Genomic DNA, 22901 nt, shown 5'->3' with positions numbered 1-22901 from the left:
TTTTTGACATATTTGGGGTAAAAATATTGTGCCTGTTTTTTTTTTTTTGTTTTTTTTTATTCAAAAGAGAATAGCAATGGCATTTTTGATAAGTGTTTAATTTTTTCTTCCATTTTGGTTTTTTTAATGAGATGTACCCAAAATAATAAACACACACTGACAAGACCTGGAACAAGTTCCTCCTATTACATGCAGCCTGTACGAGTCTGTTTCTGGAAATAGCCACCCACGGCTGACACTGTGATGTTTCCATTTGTCAGACGCTATCAGTGTTAATTAGAGAGGGCAGCCAGAAAAGAGGAACAGAGCTACACCAGAGACACTGAGAACAAAGACTGAAACAGACCAGAGTCACAGCATCATCCACATTTCCTCCAGCAGCACCGACCTTCTGACCTTTAGATAAGACCTCATGTCACATTTATGCTTTATTCTCTATTACCTTTTCAGTTCTCTCCACTCTATTTTCTTTATCAGTTCCTAGTTTACAGGTTTTTTCCCTTTCTTTTGTTGATTTATACCCATGATTTTCTTTGTTTGTATTTTGTTAATTGTGTTATTTCATCATGCAAAGCACTTATAACTTTACATTTTGAACAATTCATCGTTTCCTCCACTTTGACAAAACCCCAGATCCACCTGAATAGAATGAAAACCCACAAATAAAAAAAATAAAAAAATCAAGTGAATACTTAGATGGTTTTAAAGTGTTTCAACAAACCAATGTTACATGGAAATTTTACCTTTTCTCTTTTTTAAACCCTAACAGATTAGATAATAAAAATATGCTTTGAAAAGATTTATTGCGGTTTCATAATCAGAGAATACAGACTTTTTTTTTAATAGAGGCATGCACATGTTTTAATCTCCACTGTACATTAAGTGAAAGAATGCAGCAATCTTTCATTTTGAATTTATGTTTTGGGGGGGAGAGAGGTTTTGTGACTCTCTTGCTGTCATAGAAGACGAGAATAAACTGATATTGACAGAAGCATTTAATGATTTTAAAACTACATTCCATTTGTAAACCAGTTTTATGTTTTCCCGATACAAAGATCTGAAGGAAACTGCTCACCGGGAGAATTATGAGCCAACCAGCTTTTCTCTGAGCACATCTGATAAAGGGCAGAGATATCGTGTGAAACAGAAGAGGCCCACCTGCATATGAACAATATCTATAATTTCAATCCCTCCCTTCTGCAAACAAAACCACAAAATCAGAACAAATCCACTGACCAATCCTGCCTTAGCATGGTTTTAACATTTATCAGATCATTGTGGCACATTATTAAACTGAAGGGTGAGCAAACATAAACAGAACCGTTTTTGCTCTGCCGACCAGTCAGCAAATAATAATTATTCTTCCTTGGTGTATGTGTTTGCTGGCAGTCATTTCAAGATAAAAAGCAGCACGCACACACTGAAAGCCAATGTGAGACCTTGCAGGCAGAAAATCTGTTTCTTCTAACATCTGACAAATCCTCATTTATTTATATATACAGATATATATAGATGATTTTCCACTTTTTGAAAACCTGCTCAAAGATTGTCATTTTTATTAGGTTCGTTTAATCTATACATCTATACTATACAATATTAAGTACCCATATTGTATAGTAATGTAGTGTATGGCTGTATGTATAATCATTCAATAGCACAGAATATGCTTTCCAACTCTGCTCATTCAGTTTCCTCTTAATTGGTGTGGTTAAATAAAAATAATGAGACTGAGTGAAATGAAACCTCCAGAGCCCGTCTTGTCATTCTCCTCTGCTCCCCTCATGATAATATCACAGACAGCTCATTATATCAGGTGAATTATGAACATGTTACCTTTGCAGCCTTTCTCTTCTTCAATCCCTGAGGATGTAACATCTTTTGGGAATAATTTTTATATTCACCATGACCTCCTTCTTTTCTTTTCCCTCCTCGATGATGAAGCGCCTTTAAATCCCAACCCACCAAACACAGAAATCACCAGATCGGTGTGACAGCGAGTCACAGCAAACATTGACAAAGCTTTCTGCTGCTCGCCTGTTGCTCTCCCCTCAACCTCAGTGGAGCATTCCAGGCGATGTCTTAAGAGTTTTCAGGAGTGTTCAAACAAAAGTAAGAAAACACAAAGTAATGCACAATCAACATGGGAAATGACAAAGTCATGAGTCTGAAATGTTTAAAAACTATTCTTAAACAGACAATGCTTAAACTTAGGACACTGCAGATTACTGAGTGTGCTTTTTGGGGCAGGGGCACATTTTGCATGTCAACAGATGCTTCTTATGGAAATAAGTCTTCACAACTTTTGTGTATCTGGAAGCTGAAACGTTTGCCCATTCCTCTTTGCAAACAGCATTAAATTCTGTCAGATTGGATGAAGGGTGAGTAGGAGCACATAAGAACTGACATAACGTACTTTAAAGCAAACCTTTCCACTGCAATTCCAACTGTAGGCTAAGATTCAGTGTCTTCTAAGCCCCCTGAGTTGGTTGTGGCAGATGGCTGCTCACACTGAGCCACATCCTGCTGGAGGTTCACAACATGCTCATCCAGGAAGCATGAATGTTGCAGCAAGTCAGTGACTCAATAATTTATATAAAATAACTTAGTACATTTTTTTAAACCAACTAAACTGAACTCGGTGAACTGTTTGCTAACTGGGTCATTTGGAATGTATGCATGATTGAATGGAAATGACCTGCTGTGCTTTCTTTGTGGAAAACATTAAATAGACTTGTTATTTTTTCATCTGTCTTCTTGCCGTTCAGTAATGTGTCAAGATTTTGTATAATGTATAGCATGTAATTAGTCAATGTTTTTAGATTGCAACTAGTTGCAGTGGATTTTATGTAGGGGTGTCAGAATTAATGGGTAAAAGTTTGTTGTTACCGTCGTGTTTCTCAACCAGTAAAACCCTGACTTATCTTATTGCAAGATAAGAAGAATAAGATAATTGGAGATTAGGGATTCTCAATCACCTTTGCGAATCCCCAATGGGAATTTTAAAACCCATACGTGAAAAATGTGGGCAACACGGCTCTTCACACAGGGTGGCATAATGTCCATAGTGCCATTAGAACTCTTTTATTTTTAAAGTTATATTTCATTTTTCAATAGGTTTCTACTGTTTGCATGTTCAAATCATGGGAAGCTGTGACCTTCCTTCATCTTTTGCACCATGTAAGGATTGTAAGAAACATTGACTTTTCACATAAAAAAAGTAAAAAATAAAAAATCAGAACCACATTTGATCATCTAAATCCAAAGTACTTTGGCCAAACCAAATTTTATTTCTTAAAGCAAAATTGAATATTCAAGAAACCTTTATTCTTTAAATGGAGTTACAACGAATATATATTTTTAAGGTTTCTTTTGCATTGGGACCTCCTTAAATTGAGAAATAAAAGATGAATAAAATGTTTAGTTGGGTAAGCCTTAAAACATTTTTGTAAACTACAAAAACTAGCACTGGGCATCTTAATATTTCTTTGATAGTTTTGACAAATTATTTGATCAGAAGTAGGAAACTGTTTTACAAATCGTATTTGTTGAAGCAGTGGGTATGTATGTATGTTTGGCTATGTGGGAATGTGTGTTTCTATTGAGATCCAGTGTTCAATAGACCTCAACGAGTTTGACCCAGATATCCTGCAGTTTTATCAGGGGTCAGGCGGCCGTCTGGAGTTCTTGGGTGGTTTCAAAATCAGACTTAACGATCGTTAGTTACAATGAAAGGAAGTAATTTTTCTATGATAATTGCTGTTAATATGAAGAAAGCGCTTCATACTGCAGTGTGTGTGTGAGTTTGAAGCATCTTGAGGCAGCTACCTGACTCTGGTGGGGGTTCCCTCTCGCACTCAGCCCCCTCCCCTCTCTGATCATCCCTCTGAAGCGCTGACAGAGAGCGGACACTCGCCCACAGTAACCGGCTCTGTAGCAGCCACTGGCTTATCTCATCTCGGAGGATCGGATCGCTTCCTCCCGTGCCAGTCCAGCGCCCGCTGACTGTTCCTGTCATAAATCGTCCGTATCTCACTTTTCACTCGAGCGACAAAAAGAGAGATGGACAAGTGTTTCACTTTCTTCGCTCTCAAGGATCCGTCTCTATCACATCTTTTCCTCCGGATCTTTGTTTCTGGACGGGAGGCTGCGGCTGCGTAATGCCTCTGTGAGTACAGATGGTTGCTGTTGGTTTATCTTTCGATTCTATTTTTTTCCCCCTTCTTTAAAAAAAAAAAAAAAAAAAAAAAGATAAAATAAAATAAAATAAAATAAAATAGCCACCAAACACTCACTTGGGAAAGATTTAAAGACGCTTAAAATAATGAAACGATGCACATGGGCTGCTTCTGCTCTTGCTGGGAAATGAGGCTCTTTGTTTTATTATGCACTTTCAGTGTTTTTGTTTCGTCAGAGGGGCGTTACTATGTGGACACAAAGGCAGCCGCACAGAGCCAGTGTTCAGAGGAGATGCGGCGTTTTTATCAACTGAAGTAAATCTGCATTAGCGCAGCATGGAAAGTAAACACGGTGGGGGGAGAAAGAAAAGAAAAGAAAATGCAGCTGAGAGAGCAACACATGAAGCATTGTTTTGCTCATCCCGCTATCAAATATATATTAAGGATATTGGCAAGTGTGGTGTCATCTCCTGCTTTTAAGCAGACTATATATGTCATTTAAAGCCAGTTTCATTTTGTTGTTTCTGGATTAGCATTTTTGATCTGCTTTCAGATTCTGCAGAATCAAAATGGGTTTAGCTGCTGAGTAACATGACGAATCGAGGAGAGTAAATGCTTAAAGAGAGCAGGAACCGCTGTTGCAAGTGATTATGCATTATTTATAAAGTTACCCCAGTGCTGCACTTCCCACCTCCACTGCCTCCATCTCTACTCTCTGTTCTCACCGTACAATTTTGCAGCCTCTTGCAGTCTGCCCGAGTGAGCATGATCTGAGAGAAACAGTTTTTAGAAAATAAAAAAAAAGACTGATGTGACCTGACCCTCATCTTCCAAACAGGGGGCAAGACGGAGGCAGTTGCGCTCAAGCTGCAGAAATTAGATCTTGTTATAGCAAAGAAATCAGAAGATGGACAACACAGATTCTGGAAGCAGGAAGAAACACAAAAGTATCTGATAGATTTCAAATGCAGCCAAGTTGAAACTAAATAAACAAGCTGTGTGATCTGTTCCATCTTGTCAAACTGAAGTGTTGCTTTTAAGTGTAAACAGTTTTAAGTGTAAACAATCTTTTTGGTAAAAATGGAGATGCACCAAAAAAGAAATCCTCTACTGACTAAAATCAGCTGATTTCCAGCTTGTCTGGCCCAGACTTATGATTGGTAAGCAGGAAACAGAAAAATCAAATAATTTCCCAGTCAGTGAATGCACTCCAACTAAATGATATGCATGACCAAAGCTGTTTGGTGTATATGTCAAAAGTTAGTTAAAAAAAATGTCTTATAAAAATTTTATTTTTAGGACCAATTAGATGCTATGAAGTAAAAGGAAAAAAAACGTGTAAGGAACGTCAAGAAACTATGAAGGGATGTTCCCAGATAACAGAAAAACGCAACGTTTTAGAGAAAAGTTGCAGTAAAACACTGTTATCCAGGTTCTTATATTGCATCACTTCTATCTCTGATGTAAATAATTTAATGACTTTCATTGCAAGAAGACATTTTTCAATGAATTATTGAAAAATGCAAATGCTCTTCATTACATTTCAAAAAAATCTGCATCTCGCCACAGTTTTATGAAAAACAAAACAAAAAAAAAAGAACAGAGATCAGAAATTGCCTGTAAAACTCGGATTCGATGCATCTTCAGCTGACATGACTGTACTTCCTGACTGAGAACACCAAGTTACTTGCGTGGATTAGGTTAGGTTGCTGTTCGGTGTTATGTAACAGTTACTCTTTAACAGACCCACTCGCTGTTTAACTTTCATCTGTGTGTCTCGGCTTTCACCCCGTTTCTCCTCTTTCTACCCACCAGCAGAAGAAGAAGAAGTAGCAGATGTGTTGTGCAGGATGTTCTCTGTTTGACCATGGCCTGCTGCTGAAAGCCCTACATTCATGAGAAGGCAACAGAAAGAAGATTACTGGGGGATTAAACACATGCACACGCGTGCACATGCAAACGCAGGGGGGTGCTACGGTTCCGGGATTTAACTTCCATCCAACTGATCTGAATGAACTTCCCTGACTGACTGAGAGACTCCAAAGGCATCATGGAAGAAGAGGAGGAGCCAACAGAGGCTCGCTGAATGTTCTGTCCGCTGACCCCACCTTCTTTCCACCTGTTTCACCATCAAAGGCTCGGAAAGCTTTAAATTGCAAAGCTGGCTGTCCCACAATGTGTTGACGCTTAGCAGTAGTATTAGCCTCACCTATTGCTTGCATATATCTGCCTACCCCTGCCCTGATTTATTTTTTAAAAAAGACTAGCTGACATTCTCATCTGGGAGATACAGAGAAAGCTTCTTTTTTTTATTCTGCAGCCATAGCAGAAAAAAAAAACACATCAAGTGTCAAGAGGAAGATGCTGAAGAGAAAGTTATATTTTTAAACCTTTGCTGTGGATGCCTTACCACCACATGCTTACACACGAGACTCAAGGATGACTGACAAAACCAAACCTTTGATTCCTTTAAGTTCAGAAGTTCTGTTTTTAGCTCAAGCTCTTCTTGTTTTGGATCGCGTCAACGACAACAAAGAAATATTCCCATTGCTTTGTTGTTTATGCTAAGATGAGTAGCAGATCTGATGTGAGAATTGCCGCAAGGAGATAAAGACATGTCTTATTTTTGCTGCAGCACATCTCTTTTCATGAGGATGTAAACCAGATGTGACTTTTCCAAAATATTTTGGAGTATACGAGGCCTTAACAGCGAGAAATACATTTGCACGCTGAGGTTCCTAAAGAAAGTGCAGATGACGATTCACCAGCAAAATGTAACACCTTCTGCATAAAACAAGAACAAACCTATCCCCTCAATCTGAGCTGCAATGGCCAGCCAGGCCACCCCTATGTTTCTCCACGGCTTCGAACTCAGCGGTCATTTTGTTGACCCTCGACCTCTTGGCACCGGTGTCACCGGGCTGGTGCTGTCTGCTGTCGACCAGCGCACTGGACAGCGAGTAGCTATTAAAAAGTTGTCGATGCGAGATGCAATCACAGTGAAGCATGCCCTGCGGGAGGTGAAAATCACCCAACGACTGCACCACGAGAACGTAGTGAGTGTCCATGAGGTCTTAGCGCCATACGGATGGCCGCTGCCCCAGGACCCATCCCAGCTGAGTGCCCTGTACATCATCCAGGAGTGCATGGAGACCGATCTGGCCCGGTTACTGGACCAGGGACCACTGCCTACAAGTAAGAGAGAATGATCAATTGTTCATTTAATTAATGGGTTTAATGAAAATAAGTAATCTGAGAGAAGTCGTGGGCTGGTAAATGACTTTGCCTAATAAGCATGAGAAAAAAATGGATTCAAGCAATACTATGATGTAAAAACATTTTTATTTAAAATTTAAAACAAATTTATTCTACTTCTGTTAAAAAGCTGCTGGCTATTACAACTAGATTGGTTTCATAATTTGTACTATTTTGGTTTTGAAACTTTCGCTAAACCTTTGATTACATTTCAATGGCCAGCAGAGGTAACAACTCTGATTGATGAAGTACTTTTATAATAAAGAAGAGGTCTAGTAACATAACACTTGTTTATTAAGTTTGTTGTTTGTACAAATTAAAACAATAAAATGTGTATGTTTCGTCCATGTTGGTAGAATAAAATAAAGGCTCGTCTAACAGGGTTTTCTGCTAAATCTGTCACCATGGTAGTTGCTCATCCTGTGCATATTAAACTAGTTGGGATCAGGCTCCCATATGTGCTTGCTCTTCAAAAAGGGCAAGCACATGATGATTTATGAAAGTCAAATGGTCTCATCTCCTGTTTCCCTTTGTGTGTTCATCCATGCCTTTCCCATTAACAGACCTTTTAAAGCCCATATGGGTAGTCCACCTGGGTTCAGTGGTGTAGGAGCTTCTGTGTTAATTTAAGTGACACATTTAATGTGGATTTTAACCCTTGGTCAACAAGAACCCATGATACTTAGTACAAGCTAAGTTACAAAATGCAGGAGTTATAGATGGTAGCCAATGATGTGTCAGATAAATTCCCATGTTGTACCATCAGACATGATAAAAAGATGTGGAACTGACCTTCAAATAAGTTGTTTAGCCTGCAGGTGTTTTCTTCAGTGACAACTATACATATATATTTCTTCTTCCATACCTGGGTTGTTTTGAGAGGTTTTGGGGGTTTGATTTATTAATTCTAGTTTCATTATTATTATTTGTTCCTTAGTCTCTTTATTTGATTAGATCAGCCTTATTTCTGTTTTATTTTAGTTCAGTCCTTCCTTAGTGATTCTAGTTTTTTATGATTATTTCTTGTCTAGTTATTCTTTGTTAGTCTTAGGTTTAGATATTTTTAATGTTAGATTAATCTTCATAGGTCCCCTGCTGTGTACTTTCYCTCKCYCTCTSTSYCWYTYTCTCTCTCTCTCTCTCTCTCTCTCTCTCTCTCTCTCTCTSTCTCTCTCTCTCTCTCTCTCTCTCATCAGCCTGTCTCCGGCTCTCTCCCCTCACACCTGCACCCTGTTCGTCAATCAGCCGGGTCTATTGTTCCAGCATTCACACTCCCAGTATTTAAACATCTCTTCTCCTCTCATCCTTCACTGGTTCCTCCCTGTCATCTCCTTGCTATCTTTTTCCCATGGGTCCCTGTTTTTTGTTTACTTTGGCTCCCTGTGATATTTTAAAAGTTTTGTTAATTTTTTTTATTAAAGCTTCAAAACTACTCTCCGTCTTAGCCTCTCTGCATTTGTGTCCTCTTCAATCTCCACACCATGACACATTTATTCTATAGGATTTACACTGATGCATAAAGCAAACACATATATAATTCCATAATTTAGCTTTGGATGGGTTATATGGATCATGTTCAGATAAATTCATCCACAAAAAGTGATATGTAAAGAAATCAATCTAATTTAAAAAGTGGAAATTATCTACCTTAGTTTTAGATGCTGTGTTGTTAAATTATCCAACTTTTATCGTTAAACAGGTCATGCCACCCTGCTGTTTTATCAGCTGCTGAGGGGTCTAAAGTTCATCCACTCAGCCAATGTCCTCCACCGAGACCTGAAGCCTGCCAACATCTTCATCAACACAGACCAAATGCTGCTCAAGATCGGAGACTTTGGACTTGCCAGAATAGTGGACCCCCATTATTCTCATAAGGTGAGTGTTAAACAAGCAAAGAGTCCCACACATTCTGATGCATGGAGACTGATACAAGGCTTCACTTGTAGCTGGGACTTCTGCCTCTGAAATGTTTCCAGATACCTTGCAGTAGATCTTCATATTTCTATGCTCCACTATATAAGATGTAAATTTATAATTGTATCTCTGAAACAGGGCAGCTGTTGCTCTGGAGAAAAAACAGACATTTACCAGTTTAGAGGTTGTTAGCATAACTCCATCTTTGCCTCTACATATTGAACTGCCCTCTGATAAGACATTCATCTCCTTCAGTGTCCCAGATTTGCATATTATTGTGTTTCTTGTGTGTGGCTGAAGGGTAAAGCACAACTAAATGCAGCCCTTTTACCATTTAGTTTTACCTATAGTTGGATAGCATTCGATGGATGTTGGTTTGTTCATCTCAAAATATCACATACTTACTTTAAAAGGAATGCAAGTGCAGGTCAGATAGGAAATGATAAGTTTGGAAAATACTTGTAATCATTAATCATCTTGCTTTTAGCTGTTTTTGAATCTTGTGGAATAATGATGTAAATCAACCATCTCTACATAGATGAAACGAGAACATCAAAACGTTGGATCTTTGTACTACCTCCTTTGAATGTGTAATGTTTTGAAGTGTTATATTTATATAATTCCTGTTGCAAAATAGTTTATTATTCATAAATATTCCAGTCAGTAGATTTAAGGATTGTTTTGTATTCTCATTGCTTTTATGCTCTCTGCAGCCGTTGAATAAATTAAAAGAGATAATTGCAATACTTGTGCATGTTATCTCTTCACTTCATTTAGATTGGGTTGCTATCATGAAACTGACAATAACTCCTCTGGGGCCGTGCAATTTTTAGACAGAGTCATATTAACATTTTTCTCTATGTAGCAGTGTGTAAATTGTACTGCTTTCATGGTTGCACAGACATTCTATCCTCCTCATAACTAAACTTTGCTGTACGTTGCAAAGACTGACAGAAAATAAAGTTGTTCATATAAAACCATTAGATGAAGGATCTATTGTTGGACAAACTTCTGTTGAAGCTGATGTTTGTCCAACAAGCTTCAACTGATGTTGAAGCTTGACTTGAAAACAATGAGGAGTTCTTATTGTTTGCCAATGAGAACTCCTGAACCAGAATACATTAGGGTCGCGAGGACTTTTTATGTTCTGTGATTTTCTGTGGCTGTGGAGTTAAAAACACAGGTTTGGCATGAGAGTCTGTGAAGAAGGACATTCGGCTGTTGCCGAGGAGGTTTTGCTTTACCATTTATTGACTTAGAAAATGATGGATGGATGCTTTTTAACAGAATGGAAACTGTGCACAAACCTGAATACACTGTCCCCATGGTGAAAAAGGGTGGCAGCACCATCCTTGGGAAATGCTTTCTGTAGTGGGGACAGTGGTCATAATTTATGTGGAAATGCATGGATACAATCCTGAAAGACAACTTAGCTAAAAAAAAGAATTGAGAATGAGGAGGAGGCTTATCTTCCGGGAACATGACCCTTGAGCCAGGAGCAAGGATAGAAAAGTTTAGATCAAACTAAACTTTTGATCAAACTAAACTGATGTGTCAGTTTGGCCCAGTCAAAGTTCAGAAAATTGAAGTTAGCAAACACTGTCCCTCTAATCTCACTGAGTCTGAACTTTTGCAAAGCATAAATGACACAAATCTGGCTGTAAACAGACAACATAGGGCAACTTCATATTTCTGCAAAGTACTGAATGAAACTCATTGTTCTCTTTAGCCTGGTGGTATCAAGATGTCACTGGATTGATTCTGCCTTCTAGAAGGACAAAGACTTTGATCTCAGTCATCATTTCCAGAATACTTTTCGTATCAAATGATGTGCAGGCAAAGCTGTATTATTTACTGGCACCATTATTTCTGCTCTCTCAGATTACTTATCTCTAAGTCCTTCAAATGAAGCTTCCTCTTATGCCCAAACCCCACTCCTACTGCAGAGATGGTGTCAAGTTTTGCGCTAATCAAGCTCTGTAATTAGGCTGTCACCTGTACATAAAAAACACCTGAAAGATTAATGGGACAATTCACAACTCTGTTGTCCAGCTTTGTTATATTCAAAGGTCCCACAGCAGTACTGTAACACTAGCAAGTCTGCATGTGTGTTCGTTTTGTGTCTCTGCGAGGTTTGATTCGGGCCTGTGCGTGTGAGGAGGTGCTCTCCTGAAAGGAAATCTTTGTCAACTGAGGGCTCGGGACTTCGGGATCAGTTGGGTGCAGACACAGGGGTGCATTGGGAGAGCGAGGAGGGAGAGGATGGAGGGGGCAGCAGAGGAGGAAGGTATGCTGAGTACATGAGAAGCAAGGATGGGAAATTTTAAACCAAAGAGGGTTGGGGAGAATGGAGGTGAAAAGTGCAGAGGCAGAGGGGGAACAAATCATTCAACATGAACAAACAGGAAAATGGAAAAAGTACAAAAACACTCAAACAGAGAGAAAAATTGATTGAAATTCAATTTATTTGGTTATGCAAGGGAGTAGAAACAAGGTTTCCTCTGTTCTACTGCATGTTTTGTTAGAAAACAGTCTGTTTAGGAAGCTAACATGGAGGACAGAAATAAGAAGCAGATGAATTGGGATCCTGTTTACATCCTACACTGTAAAGAACTTGGTGCTTCTGCGAAGGTGGGTGTGTTAATGTCACACCCTGAGTGAGTGTTGGAGGTGCCCAGAATGAAAGACAGAAAGTTGGGAAAAAGTCTAAAGAAATAAAAAGCAGTTTTTCGCATGTGGGGTGCGAGACAACAACCGAAGAAGATACAGGTGAGGAAGGAAGTAAAGCTGTAAAAAGAACAGCAGTGAGATTCTGATGAATGTGAAGACAAAGGGGAAGAACTGAGAAAACAGTCGCAGCAAATCAAATGAGAGGAAAGTAGGAGGTGAAGGAGAGAATGTGAAGAAAGGTTTATGTTACTGAGTAGCTGTGAGGCACAGTTTGAGCAGCGTTTTAAACAGCATAAAAGATGGTTACACTTTAAACACAGGAAACAGTGATTTTACAAAAGCATTACAACGTCTTCACACAAACTTTTATGTGACATGTCAAGGCAAAAATATTACATAGGTGTGTTGCAGAAAGAAACAGATGCATGTAATTTTTAATAGATGGATATCTTTATATTTATTCCGATACCGATTAATGAAGTGACGCGCAAAAAAATTGTATAAGGGACACATATAGAAGTAGATGCTCTGGTCAGATAGGACTGATTTGAAACTTCAGGTCAAACTGCAAATGCTTGAAAACTAAAACTTTCTCATAGCATCCTGCTTTGGGCTGTCTAGTCAGAGTTGATGAGAAAATTGATGGAGCTCAGGAAAAGCTCCATCAAAATATTTCTTGTGAGAAATATTTTTAGAAGTTGGAAAAAACCTGAGACTCTGGTTCACCTTCCAGCAGCACAATGACCATGCGCCTACTGACAAAGCTACAGTGGAACAGTGTTCATCTGTTAGAATCTCCACATTAAAGTCTGGACCTAAATCTAATTGGAAATATATAACAATACCTCTCTGGCTCAGCTTATGCTGCTGTGTAAAGAATTGATTTCAGTCTCTAAATTTGCCGCAACTACATTGAAAGGTTGTCCTGTAGAGTTTCAAAAACTAAATGTGCACATCACAGTTTTCAAATATTTATTCTTGAAATATTCACCAAATTTGCTGCATTCTGAAATAATGTGAAAACTATGAATAATTAAAAAAAATGTGTTTTTTACTTTGGTCGTTTCTTTGTGATCACCTTCATTCATTTTAGTATCTCCTTAAAATGTACAACATGTAGTCTATGCCTGACAGGAAGCAGCAGTGAGGGCTCAGATAAAGATGGAGATCAACACAGGGGGTTGCGAGAGACAAGGTCAAAGAGTGCTCAGTTTGGTTATCTGCTACAGCAAAGACAAGAACAGACAGGAGGGAGGGAAAGACAGGAGAAAAGAGATGTGAAGTAGAGACAGAATAATAACAGGAATAAATGGACTAGTGTCCCAAAGGGGAAAAAAAATGAAGGATCAAAGGTGGCACAAGAGAAAATGGTGCTAAAAGAGAGCAGTGAGATGTGATAGGCAAATAAAAGACCTGTCAAAAATACCTGTAGTTACTTATTTACAGCTGTTAAGTTGTGCTGCACGACTGGGAAAGGAAGATTTAACACCAATGTCTCTGTAAGATTTACTTTCATACAGAGAGAAGGTGGCCTGGAAAACCTTGCAGAACAACTTTGAGTCGGGCTGAGTTCTGTAGAGTTTCCCCGCTGAGACATACGAGGGAAGGTTAGGGAACCGTGAGTGACCTGCAATGAATGGCTTATAATTAACTTTTTCATTTGACAAATACATTTTGAAAAACAATTTTTTTTATTTACAACTTGAAAAACCCAGCATATCCATGAAAAGTGTGTAGAACATGTTTAGAAACATGTTTAGTCTGAAATCTGGATGTATTTTTCAAGAAAACTGATGTAACTGATGAGGTTCAGTTAACTGATCTCCAATCACTAAAATACTTCACCATGAAGAATACAACAAACAAACCCTACAAATACAAAAAGGAAATCCTTAATTATGATTAAATATTTTGCTTTCTTAATGAAAACTGGTCCATTATAAAACGGTCCATTCAATTGAGAAGAATGTTGTCAGAGTTGATGATGCTGATCAGTAAATGTACATATTAAAAATGTTTTGAAAATTGGTTCTCTGTTGCTGCTTTAAAATTTTTCACAACAAATTCTTCCCTGACATCTCCATCTTCCATCTTCCTTCATGATGCTGTTTTTTCTGAGGTCTTCTAACAGACCTCTGAGACTTTGAGAGAACAGCTGGATTTATACTGAGTGTAAATCGCACACAGATGGACTCTATTTACTAATAAATAGTAAATAGGGGTATCAGAGTAAAAGGGTCTGGTTACAAAATCACTCCACACTGTTCAGTTTTTCAGACTTTGAAAGCTTCCCTTCTACATCGTAATCATAATTTTGCCCTGTTTTGTGTTATCACATAATCATTTATGAAGTTTGTTGTTGCACTGTTGGAAAATGTGGAAGTGCTTAAATTCAGTGTATTTATATTCTACTGTTGTAAAGCTCAAACTTCTTTATTTCTCTCTCTGTTCCAATTTGGTCCAACTCCTCCCCTCAGGGCTATCTGTCTGAGGGTTTGGTGACTAAGTGGTACCGTTCCCCCCGTCTGCTCCTGTCCCCCAACAATTACACGAAGGCCATAGACATGTGGGCTGCTGGCTGCATACTGGCTGAGATGCTCACTGGACGCATGCTGTTTGCAGGTACTGTGATGAAATCTTTATCAAAGGACTGTTGTGACTCCAATAAAACAAAAATACAGTCAAAGTTGTTGGATGCACCACTAGTAATTTAACAGAATCATATTCATGAATGAATTTGGATTCCTCTCTAGCTTCCTTCCATTTTTTTTTTATTTTTTTAGATTTTATCATATAGTTTTGGTGGCTTCCACAGACAGGAGCTATTTTTTTATTTTCCGTCCTCCACCAAAGACACTTCTCTCCCTCCTTGTGGGCTGCTTCTTTGCCTGAGCAGAATAACAATGATAATGGAGAAATGCTGTCTGTCTGACGCAGACGTAGTTCCAGCTGACCAGCTGATTCTGACCTCCACTGGCTCCTCTGCGCCACAGGGCCGACCACAGAAACTCAGAAAGGTCATCATCCTTCCCCCGCTGTTCGTGTTATGTGAGGCTTTCACACATCAGGTGTCGGAGCCGTTTGCCGCAACTTTCTCCCAAGAAGCAGAAGAGCGGTGGACTCACTAGGTTTTTGTTAATGGGGGGGAGGGGGGAATGAGGCACCCACATCCAAATACACTGCTTACTTACATCCAACAGTGTTTGTGTAGCACCACCTGCTGTTGTCCTTGAAGTATTTGTATTTCAAGTTCAGACATTTTTGTTGCTACACAAAACACTGGCTCTGTCTCCGATTCAGTGATCAAGACCACGTGATTCTACAAACAAGCTCGGAACATTAAACATCTATAAAATCTTGAGTTATAGCAGTAAAATCTCCGAGCAGCTTGCTACAAAGTGCTGCAGCCTGTCTGCTTCGTTTAGATCGAATCGTCTTCTGTCTCCTGTCGGCTCACACCTCTGGGTTATTCTTGTTTGACTTTTAAGTTTTTTTATTTATTTATTTATTTATTTTTTATGCTTATGTAACCAAACCTTTTTCTCCTCTCTGCCTTTCCCTGATTGGCTCTCTCTCCCTCCCAGGAGCTCACGAGCTGGAACAGATGCAGCTGATTCTCGACACTGTGCCCGTACTGAGAGAGGAGGACAGGCAGGATCTCCTACAGGTGACACCTCAGAGGGCGACGCCAACCACAAAACTGCAATCTGACATTTGTGAATGTCTGCAAACACAACACCTCTGAGGGCATTTTGGACCAATTTATAGTCCTTTCTAAAGAAGCAAAGATTAAAAGCAGTTTAAACTTATATGTCACAGCTGAACTTTTGAGATCTTCCTATATCCACATCTGGAGTAATATCAAAGTTAATCAATTCCACATCCCAGTCCCACAAAGAGATTTTTTATTTTATTTTATCTGCCCATGCATTTTTTTGTAGTTCTGCACTGATGTTGTTTCGTCTGCTGGATATTCAAGAAGCAGAAAAGAAATGGCTTAATTCTAGACTGAGAAGAACTAGAAACTAACTCTAAAGCTCTTTTCTTAGGTGATGCCTTCATATGTCAGTCATGGATGGAGAATCAAGAAATCTTTCTCTGAGCTGCTGCCTGAAGTGGATCCTTGGGGTGAGTGGAGTTAATTGAGAACTGAGTGCAAAGAGACAGAGAAGCAGTAAAATATGCAGCATTGTTTTCATTTTTTGATACTCCTGAATTTTTTTTTTTACAAAATAGCTTTTATTACTTTTGCTTAAAAAATAAAAAAATAAAACACTACATAGGATTTCCCCTTTTGGAATAAACAGACTTAGATTGAAGGTTTGATTTAATTTTTTTTTAACTCAAATGAATATTAACAGTCTTTAAATTAATCTCGAGACAGACAGAGGAATGCAGTATTACCTGTTGTGTTTCCTTCACCAGTTTCTCCCTGTTTTTCCTCTCAGCGGTGGATTTTCTCGAGCGCATCTTGACATTTAACCCCATGGACCGTTTGACAGCAGAAGAAGCTCTGTCCCACCCTTTCCTCCAGCAGTACTCCTGTCCAGAGGATGAGCCTGTCTCCTCGCACCCTTTCCACATTGAGGACGAGCTGGACAGCCTCATCACCGAGCAGAGCTTGAGCAGCAGCGACAGTCAGGCCTCCAGCTTTCACTGGGAAAGGTAAAGATTTTAATTTTCACAAGGGAAAACATTCATGCTATTGTCATGCTATGAAGAGACTAATGAATTTGATCAAGTCTATTGAATTTTATTTTATTTTTTTTAAACAAACTCATGGAAACGTGGAAACTCACATTTATTTTTTTATGTTTTGCTTAAGAGGAGCAAGAGATAAATAAAATTGTCTTCTGAAATTGTTTACAGTAGGAAAAAGCATATGCAATATAAACTAATTGTGAGGTCTTTTCCTGACCTTGAGAGTCGGTATAATAGATAAGGGCCTTCTATGATTCCATAAATCTGAATGAAAGAAAAAAGAAGGTCATGTTGGCTTGTAGGTGTGTTCAACACTGGGTGTGTACTGTTAATGATAATCTTCAGCTGAACATTCTTTGCTCTTTTCTTTTCTCCATTCTTTTTTTTACAATACACCGAAAAAAAATATGACTGTAATTCATCCAGATTTACAAGTGACATAATGAATGTGTGCTATTTAGTCTGAGCCTGCAAGTTCTTGGGTACTGCCATAACAGATAAAACACTAAAACATGTACTAAAACAAGCGACGAGAATGTTTCTATGCAAGTGTCGATTATCGTTTGATTGAATAAAAAGATAAATATCCCTTGCCTGCAGGTTCGACAACAGTTTATCATCCAACATATGGGCACCATACTCAGACGAGAGGTGTCGGTGTTTGCCCTCTGGTCCTGCTCCAGCTGACCTGGGAGACACCACAGATAATGAAGAGGTGCAGCGGGACCCAAGGGCTAGTTCCAGCTCTCTGACAGAAGAGGCGCAGGTTGGATGTGCTATTTGCCGAAATGTATACTCTCCTCACTTAATCAGCAGTGAATTAGCTGGTAATGGATACATGGGCTCATGCATTTGTTCGTGAAACAGAAAACTGTTTATACATGTCTCTTTAAAAAACAGATTTTTGTTCATAAAAATTAATTTTATAAACCATGTATCACTTTCATTCTACTATGCAACTGTCATCTACCTTGTGTTGGTCTGTCACATAAAAAAATCAGCAAAGTGCTGTAACGTTTGGGGTCTTAAAATGACAAAGCGTATGATTACTTAGGGAAGGCAGAAAGATATTTTTCTAAAGGATTGACCTGATTTTTATCTCTCTTCTCTTCACACACCTTATCACAGGTTGACCCCCGCAAATATTCCCATAGCAGTTCAGCTGAGCGTTTCCTGGAGAGCTCTCACTCGTCTCTGGAGCGCGTCTGTGCTTTAGGATACGGGGAGCTTGACTGTGGTCGCTCCTGCGATTACAAAGTGGGCTCTCCTTCATATCTGGATAAAATTGCATGGCGAGAGGGAAAGCCCCAGCACTACTCAGAGCCTAAGCTGATTCTGGATCTGTCTCACTGGAAGCGTAACACTGGCAGACTCCCCGCGCCTGCCGAGCCCATTGGTGGCAGCATGGAGGACCTGGGAGAGGTGAGGGTGGAGGAAGCAGAGGAAGAAGAGGAGGAAACCGGGGATTTGTTCCAGGAAATCACTCGCTGGGTGGAGAGTGCTCATTCTCGTCTGCACTCGCCCAGTACCAGTCCATTAATGGACCACTGCTCACCCTCCTGCTACACCTCCTCTCCCCCTCTTCCGCTGTCTCCCACGGACCTCCCAGCTCCTGTCTTCCACTACAACGAACACATCCGCCCTCCATCAGTTGACTATGACGAGGACAGACTGAGCCCCCTTCCTTCCAGCACATCTTCCTCTAATACCCTCCCCTTTCTCTTCCCATCGTCGCCCACGGCTATATTTTCACCTCAAACAGCATCACCACCACCTACTCCACTTGTGCAGCTCCCAGCATCTCAACCGCTGTCCTCTACCTCCTCTATATCTCAGTCCCCTAATGCAGACTCCACAGAGTCCCTGCCAGTCAAGCAAAAAGAGCGCTTGTTTGACCTTGACGTGTTCATATCCCGAGCTCTGAAGCTGGTCCGGCAGAATAAAGAGAAAGTTCATGTGAAGAAAGGAAAAGATGAAGGCTGGATGGAGGAGAGCAAAACAGCGAGCATTAAAGGAAAGGTGCCCCGGCTTTCTGAGCACAGGACTTCCCCATCACAAACTCCCAACTCCTAATCTCAGTTCCAGAGTTAGCACAAAATAACTATAAAATTAGTCACACTTGCAAATGAGGGATGTTCTGCATTCTACAGTAGCAGCTTGTCTTTTTAGCACTCAAAAGGCTCCAAGACAAACCTTCAGTTTAAAAACAGCAGTTGTGCAGCTTTGTTCTCAGGCAATAAAAGCTAAGAAGAAACTTGAGTAAAATATAAATCAACACACTCGGCTCTATAAATACTAAACATTTACTCAATGTGAGTAGTTCTGCTTTATGCCTGTTCCAATAGGACGTAAAGCTAACTATCAATCGTTCAAGACTTGACGATCGCTAATGATGCTTTGTCTTTGTTCTAAAACTTGGATTTAATGAGTTCACCGTTGGAAATACAACATAAATATCCCCTGAAGTCACATCTCCTGTCAGTAAAGGTCTCTTGGTGGGTTTGTTTTTGGAAGTCAAAGCTCCGATCTGAGAACAACATCACACACAAGTCTGATAAAGAAGAATGTTTCCTAAAGTTAGAATTATGACTAAGAAGGTCAGAGGTCTGCTGTTAGATTTTCTCTCACGTTGACACTGTGATGAGAAAATGACACTGCACCTGAGTTTTGTACATTCCATTGGTGTGTTCTCTTATCGATAGGAAGTTGGATTTTCCGAATTCCCAGTTGAAATGCAACAAGAACATCAAAATTCTAACTGTGAAACTGTTAGAGAATATGTAAGCGTAGTGTTTTAATGCAAAACATGAAAACCAAAAACATATCAGTCGTAGTTAGCTCCAAAGACAAATAGCCAGTCACTCCAGTTTTCTGACTTAAGGCTAAAACTCTCTCAAAGTAAGGCTCAAGACAAACTGAGAGCAACATATTAGCAAATCAGAAAATGTGTGAGGTTTGCTAACTGTTTTAGTTTTAACCACTGTCACAACTTAAAAATGTTTTTGTTTTTTTCTTTTTCAATTTTATGCCTTCAAACTCTAAAGGTACATGTAGTCACAATAAGAGGTTGCACAGCATAATGCATGTTATCAGCTGACCAAGATGCATGCAGCTTTCACTGCGTTTAATACACATGACTGCCATGTTGGATACTCTCTCTGCCTCCCTCTCTCTCTCTTTCAGTTAGATACTGAACTCTGGGATGTTTGGAGAATTACAGCTTACCCAGTCAGAATTTTGACCCCAGTGGTTGTTGTATATCCGACTGGGAATTCTGGGAAATCTGAATTAAGAGTACAAAAACAAGTCACAATCTGAACAGCCTCGAGTTCAGTCTTCATTGTTGCCACTGCATATATAAAACAGTGAAGGTTGCAGGAATAAGCTATTAACGCTTCTGTCCGCTTGTGTCTAATGAAACCTGTGACACACATGCTAATGCACAACCTCTGATTTTGAACATGCTCTTTTGCTATTTAAATTGTAACCAGCTTGTGGGGATGTGACGTAGTGCCAAGGTTCAAGCTCCAACTTAATCCAATGCACGAAATGTCACAAAAAATTCGTCACTGATAACAGCAATCTTAGACTTTTATTATGTGCTTAAAACATGCTGTAATTATCTTTCTAAACTCCATCCTGTTAACTCTTGAAAGAATCTGTCAGTCTTCCAACAACATTTACCAAATGACGACATTAAGTGACGCAGTAAAAGCTTTTTCTAAGCGTTTGAATGTATTAACTAAGAAATAACCAGACAGAGTGTGGCGTGATCAACTGTTAATTTTATTTATTGCTTCTTTAACACTCCCTCAATGAGTTACTAAGTTTTAACAACAGAATCTTGTATAAAGTTATGTTCATATTGGATTTTCAAGTACATGTAATATATCACTAGACATTTGTGTGGCTAAAACAGTTCTGCAATATTTTCTAAATATTAGAAAGAATGATCTTTTTAATGATTTTGGAGTTAGCTAGGATTTTGATTGAATTTGGAGTGAGCTAATCTATGGTAGTACTTTATGATTCTTCTGCCAGCTGGACTCATTTTTAAACACGTGTAGTTTGTTTCCTGCCCGATGTACCAAATCTGTTCCACAATGAAAACACAGTTTTCTTCCACTGCTACGGGCCTAAATACCTTCTGCTCACTTCAATGTTAGCAACAAAAAGCTGTAGCATGTATAAAACTTATCTATAATTTGGGAAATGTAGAGTCTGCCAAGTAGCTCTATTTATAATGTACAATTTTTTCTGAACCCTTTTATATTTATTAGGTTGTTACTGTAGATGCTTCTGTTTTGCTTGTTTTTTAAATAGTATTTTGGCTTTTTTATTTCTCTCAGCCAAGTCAACCATACTGGAAAACACACAGCACCCTGCACACTTACTGGCAACCCCCTAAAAATATCTTCTTTTTTTTTTTATCAATTTAATATTGTAATATTGACTTGTTTCAGCTATAATTTTACAGTAGGACATCTTAACATGCGTGATGCCAATAATTGTGGAGGGTGGTGCTGCTGAGATGTGCTGTATGGCTGTTGAAAACATTTTCATACATCCTCTGTAAATGGTTGTAACAATTTGAAATGCAATGCCTTGCTGTGAAGTTATCGTTATCTGTTTGCAGAGTGCAGTTACACCTGTCCTGGAGTAACCCTGTACCAGAGGTAAAACTCTGAGATCAAAATACACTGCCAGCAATTCTGCAAAACAAGCATGTTTAGTCATATGTTTGTCTTTCACTGAATGACTACTTTATAAACCACAGTGATATTGCTGTCAAGCAGTGAGTTTTGTATCAATCTGCTCATTTTATGCACACTATAACCTGCAGGTAGTCGAGTATTTCCAAAGGATACTAACACAAGATATACTATCAGTACAACCCAGAGAAACAGCAGTCAGACCACATATTTCTGTTGTTAAATTTACAGTAAAGCACACGTGGAATATGAAGCACATTAACAAAGGCAGCATTTGGTCACCATCAACATTACGACTCTGTATTGTCTTCTTTTGTCAGCAATGTACCTCTCAACATTGCACAACAAAAACCTTGGCATATTTAGAGCACTCAAAGAAAGTAAAAACTGCACGTTTCTGATCCAATAGTAGATAAGTTGGTCTACACTCTGACTTTTACCACGTCTTATAATCTACATTTGTAGCGCAGTTTATTTCAGAGGCTACCTAAGCCAGCAATAATACCATTTATTGAGTGACACAAACACACTGAAACACATGTGGTTACTGAGCCAAAAGTAAAAATCCTTATTCTATCAAGCAATGTTGAAAATGTGCCTCAGTACACCTCGATGCTTCCAGCTTGCTGAATGTAAAATATGCCCTCATCTCTGTATGGCTATGCAGGTAGCTTAATCCATGTCTTAACGGTGTATGTCTCTGTGAAACGGTAACAAATTCTCTGGTTTCTTATTCCGTATTTATCATACTTATGCTTCAGGGGGATTTCAGCCTTTCATTTGAGAAGATCTGTGGGAATTTTATTGTATTGGATTGATAGCATCTCTTTTGAGTGTCAACCTTTGTTGGAAAATTAATAAAAGAATGTTGAAAACAGATCTGTCTGTCCGTCCGTCTTAGTTTCTATATAAGCATAGTGTTAATCCCCTGCTGAGCATTGAATTTCCATGTAGGACAGAAAGTTACATTTTGTCACTATATCAAAATGAGGAGTTGATCTCTCAAAAGTTCCACATTCATGCCAATGAAAGTGTCCTGGTGTCATAGATGAAGTTCTCTGTGAAATGGTTCAATTTGGGCAACGTCTTCAGAAAAGAATAATAAATAAATGCATAACATTGACAGATTTCAACATTGGAGATTTTAAATTTGATCTATAACTATTGTGTGTTGATAATCATAGTTCATTTTGGCTGACATGACAAAGGAAATAATGTTATAAAGTAGCTGATAATTGTATCTTAATAAACATTTGCTATTTGTTTGCAAGCAATCACAAACTGCTACTATGATGACCAAAGGACTGGTGTTGTGGAGGTTGAACCATGTCAGTTTTTTTTTATTAGAAAAATGCACCAAAGTTTGAGAAATATCTTTGCAATCTTACCGTAATAAGGAATTATGCTTCTCTTCTGTCACGCGCGCCACCGTCTCTACGGCAACCAAGAAGGGAATCCCAGCATGTGATTGGAT

At 39.0% G+C, this 22901-nt stretch overlaps 1 protein-coding gene across 4 annotated transcripts; it reads left to right on the top strand.

Annotated features, from left to right (window-relative positions):
• Positions 1-3891: 3891 nt before the first annotated feature.
• Positions 3892-22306, top strand: mapk4 (mitogen-activated protein kinase 4). 4 transcript variants are annotated; one of them, XM_008418404.2, is made up of 9 exons: positions 3892-4165; positions 5994-7370; positions 9130-9305; positions 14492-14636; positions 15599-15681; positions 16064-16142; positions 16463-16679; positions 17316-17481; positions 17844-22306. In XM_008418404.2, exons 2-9 carry the CDS (start codon positions 7004-7006, stop codon positions 18786-18788), a joined length of 2178 nt encoding a protein of 725 aa, XP_008416626.1. In that variant the 5' UTR covers positions 3892-4165; positions 5994-7003; the 3' UTR covers positions 18789-22306. The 4 variants fall into 4 exon arrangements, with proteins under 4 accessions (XP_008416626.1, XP_017162166.1, XP_008416625.1 ...); XM_017306677.1 differs by having other exon boundaries at positions 5991-7370; XM_008418403.2 differs by lacking the exon at positions 3892-4165 and adding an exon at positions 5231-5335.
• The last annotated feature ends 595 nt before the right edge of the window (positions 22307-22901 follow it).

This window comes from Poecilia reticulata, linkage group LG9 (assembly GCF_000633615.1).
Source record: "Poecilia reticulata strain Guanapo linkage group LG9, Guppy_female_1.0+MT, whole genome shotgun sequence".
NCBI lineage: Eukaryota > Metazoa > Chordata > Actinopteri > Cyprinodontiformes > Poeciliidae > Poecilia > Poecilia reticulata.
This window is presented reverse-complemented; position numbering and strand designations above follow the sequence as displayed.

Excerpts from the sequence above, each read along its gene's own strand:
- mapk4 (XM_008418404.2), top strand. The coding sequence starts at position 7,004 with ATGGCCAGCCAGGCCACCCCTATGTTTCTCCACGGCTTCGAACTCAGC. Across the intron at positions 9,306-14,491 it reads ACCCCCATTATTCTCATAAG|GGCTATCTGTCTGAGGGTTT; the intron begins GTGAGTGTTAAA and ends TCCTCCCCTCAG. Across the intron at positions 15,682-16,063 it reads ACAGGCAGGATCTCCTACAG|GTGATGCCTTCATATGTCAG; the intron begins GTGACACCTCAG and ends CTCTTTTCTTAG.